The sequence below is a fragment of the Physeter macrocephalus genome, chromosome 18, assembly GCF_002837175.3.
Source record: "Physeter macrocephalus isolate SW-GA chromosome 18, ASM283717v5, whole genome shotgun sequence".
NCBI classification, from domain to species: domain Eukaryota; kingdom Metazoa; phylum Chordata; class Mammalia; order Artiodactyla; family Physeteridae; genus Physeter; species Physeter macrocephalus.
The window spans coordinates 98,320,525-98,324,069 of NC_041231.1; the positions used below are offsets into that span (position 1 = coordinate 98,320,525).

Genomic DNA, 3,545 nt, shown 5'->3' on the forward strand with positions numbered 1-3,545 from the left:
CCGGAGCCTGTGCTCCGCAACGGGAGAGGCCACGGCGGTGAGGGGCCCGCGTACCGCAAAAAAAAAAAAAAAAAAAAAAAAAAAAATTACAGCAATACATGGGAAGGACTGAAAATATAGGGGCAAAAATGTTGTGGACAAGTTCAAGGCTGGTGGATTTTTATCATTTACATCTCTATGTAAAAGTCTAATATATTGGTAATAAAAATTTAATTATGTATAATAATTTTCCATTATAGAAACATTTTGTGATTTTCCTTCATGCCTTTTGCTAACACCTTTGGCAGTGTAAATTATTGTATAGCCTTTTTCCGCTTAGAACATCAGAATCATTTTTCCATGTCTTCATTTTTAAGAGGGTATATGTTTATTTCAGGCTGTGCTTGTGCAGGAGGCCTGGAAGGAGTGGGTAAGAAACTGGGCCCAATATCCACTAAGTCAAGAGAAAGAGGTGCCTTTTCTCTAATTAGTTGGCCCTGTCTTTTGGCGATTCCACTGCCCAGAGGGGATGCATTTTTAAAAAATTCAAACAAATTTCCTCTATGCGCTCCTGATTCCGTTGAGTGGAATTTCGTCAACTAGTCCCTTCATGCTGGGCACTTAGTTTGCTTCCATATTTCATCTATCAGTACTATCTGTTGAAGTTTTTAGGCCTAAATTTCTTCGACACTTCAGATTTTGTTACTTGGTTTTGATTTTTTGGTGGGAATAAGTCAAAAGGCATGAACACCTTTATGTCTCTTTATAAATATCATCATTTATGTGGCTTTCTAAAATGATGTTGATGTTCTCTGTGACCTTCGAGTATGAGGAAGTGCCCGTTTTACAGAATCCTCCTCCACAGCTGAAATCATTAATTTCTTGAGGTTGCTTGTTTGGAGAGCAACTAGTCACTCCTACAAAAAGCTTCCAACAAAATATCATAATTTTTTTTTTAAAGAATGCATTGGGTCTTTTTTTTTAAAATTTTTATTTATTTATTTTTGGCTGCGTTGGGTCTTCGTTGCTGTGTGCGGGGTTTCTCTAGTTGTGGTGAGCGGGGGGCTACTCTTCGTTGTGGTGCGCGGGCTTCTCGTTGCAGTGGCTTCTCTTGCTGTGGAGCATGGGCTCTAGGCACGCGGGCTTCAGTAGTTGTGGCACGTGGGCTCAGTAGTTGTGGCTCACGGGCTCTAGAGCACAGGCTCAGTAGTTGTGGCATACGGACGGCTTAGTTGCTCCACAGCATGTGGGATCTTCCCGGATCAGGGCTCGAACCCATGTCCCCTGCATTGGCAGGTGGATTCTAAACCACTGCACCACCAGGAAAGCCCAATGTCAAGATACTTTTATTCTCTCTGCCTTTCCTAGGATATGTAAAGTTCTAAATGGTTTTTCAGTGTGCTGACAGAAGAAAGTACACCGTCATAAATAAAAGCCTTGGTGACTATTTCAAGAAAGTTTGATGAGACTTGGAGCCCATTTATTCTACCTTGGCTATCCAACATTTAAATAGAGCTTGGTTTACATTTAACTCGTTACTGTAATATAAATGACAGTCTTAGAACAATTTAAATAGTGACATCATGTAATTTAAAGTGCAGTGGCTTGAAAAAAGTCATCAAACAGCAGGTTAGAATTATCGGATATATTTTTTAAAGAACAACAGGGCATCTAGTTGCTGGGTAATTGAGGGAGAAATTAGACTAAATGACTATTAGTTCTGGCCAGCCGTTGAGGGCCTTCAATTAAATCACCATTTACCTACCCTCTTCAAGACAAAATAATTCTCTATTCAGCAAAGAACACTCTTTGCTTATTTGGCCAAACAATTAGCACCATAATATCTTTGTAAGCAAACAAAATACCAGAATTTATATGGTGTAGATTACACGTGTAAAGCTCGATTTTGCCAGCTAAGGAAACGATAACCTAAACAAAGAGATGCGATGAAAACAAAATAGTAATGTTAGGACGGGTCAGAGAGCAACACTTGGCGAGTTGTGCCCAATTAGTCGACCAAGCAAAGCACTGTTGGGAATTGCAAAGTAGGAAGTCCTATTTTTGACTCTGCTGACCTCAGTGAATATGTCCTCGTTTTAAAAATGGGCATAATTCTTTGCTACGTAACAAAGAGGCCTGTTATGAAAACTAAGGAGTCTCTAAAATGTTTTGACGCCTCCAGAAGCCCTGCGTAAATACACCTTGTATTCATACGGTTCGTGTTCCTGCTCTTTGATGAGATGCCAGTCTTTATTAGCATTCCTAATAAATTAGTGACACTTTCTGCCACCCTGGGTTCACTTTAAGTCCTCATACAATTACTTAACAAAATGCTCCCTGTTTTAAGTGGGAGCAGACTTTAAGACTTTCCCTTCAGAAATGGTTATGAAGTATGCAGAGCAGTTGGTTCCTTAAGAGGGAGGCGGCAAACAGGGACCTGTACTGGTGCACGAGCTGGAGCCCGAGCAGCCCGTGGGCGCCCCCCGGACGGCTAGCCCCAGGAACCCGATTTGGGATCCGGGAGCCGGAGCCGCTCCGCTCGTCTCTGGGGCCCGCAGACCCGACCCGCGGCGGCCCCAGCGGGGCTCGATTACTTTCGCCTGGGCGAGAAGCGGGCCCCACCGCGCCAGCGGGAACCCTATAGTTGGGGAGGTGGGGCGACGACAACAAAAAGAAGTAAAGTAGGAGGAGATTCTCCCGGGGAGGGCCCGGGCGAGCGGGGCGAGGCGGCGGGCTCCCAGCAGAGGCGGGGAGCGCAGCGCCCGGCCCGCGAGCTGCTGGCGGACCCGGGCAAAGGCGGAGTCCGCGCCGGGCCACCCGCCTCCCTAGTGCGGTCTCCCGGGGCCGGGACCCCAGCGGGCCCGCCCTCCGCCGCCCGCGCGGCCACGCCCCCCGCGCGGCCACGCCCCTCGCGCCGAGCTCGCCCCTCCGGCCCCGCCCCTTCGCCCAGCACCGCCCGCGCGCAGCGTCTCGCGCCGGCCCGGCCCGCCCGCCGGGAAACAGCCGCGAGAGCAGCGGCCGAGGCTGCTGCCACCGCGCCTTCTCCTCAAGCGCCCCCGCCTCGCCCCCGCCCTCGGCGCCTCGTCCCGGGCCAGCGCCCGCGCTCCGGCCAGCGTTCTCTTGGGGCCTCCCCGGGCCCGGCGCCTACTTCCCCGGCTCCGAGCCCCCCAACCGTCGTGCTTTCTCCCTCTCGGCGCGCGGCCCGCCGCCTGCTTCCGGGGCGGGCGGACTGGGCGCCTGGTGCCGGCGGCCGCAGCGACAGCGCCCCCGGGAAGCGGAGGAGGAAGGAGAGAAGAGGTGGAGGTGGCCGCAGGCTGAGTCGCGGCCGGGATGTCCGGGCAGCCGCCGCCGCAGCAGCAGCAACAACAGCAGCAGCAGCAGCTGCCGCCGCCACCGCCGGCGGCCGTGGCCCCGGTGTCCGGAGTCGTCCTGCCGGCGCCCCCGGCCGTCAGCGCCGGCTCCTCTCCGGCCGGCTCGCCCGGCGGCTCGGGCGGCGGTGGCGGCTTAGGGGCCGCGGCGGCCGCCCTCCTCCTCCACCCGCCACCGCGGCCGCCGCGGCCCCCGGC

The 3,545-nt window shown here is 52.5% G+C and overlaps 1 protein-coding gene across 1 annotated transcript in view; it reads left to right on the forward strand.

The window, feature by feature from the left end:
* The first annotated feature begins 2,956 nt into the window (after positions 1-2,956).
* The window catches only part of RANBP9 (RAN binding protein 9), a 95,331-nt gene continuing 94,742 nt past the window's right edge, over positions 2,957-3,545 (forward strand). Inside the window, exon 1 of the mRNA XM_055079544.1 lies at positions 2,957-3,516. Coding sequence (XP_054935519.1) covers positions 3,310-3,516 — 207 coding nt within the window. The 5' untranslated portion in view covers positions 2,957-3,309. The remainder of the gene's footprint in view (positions 3,517-3,545) is intronic.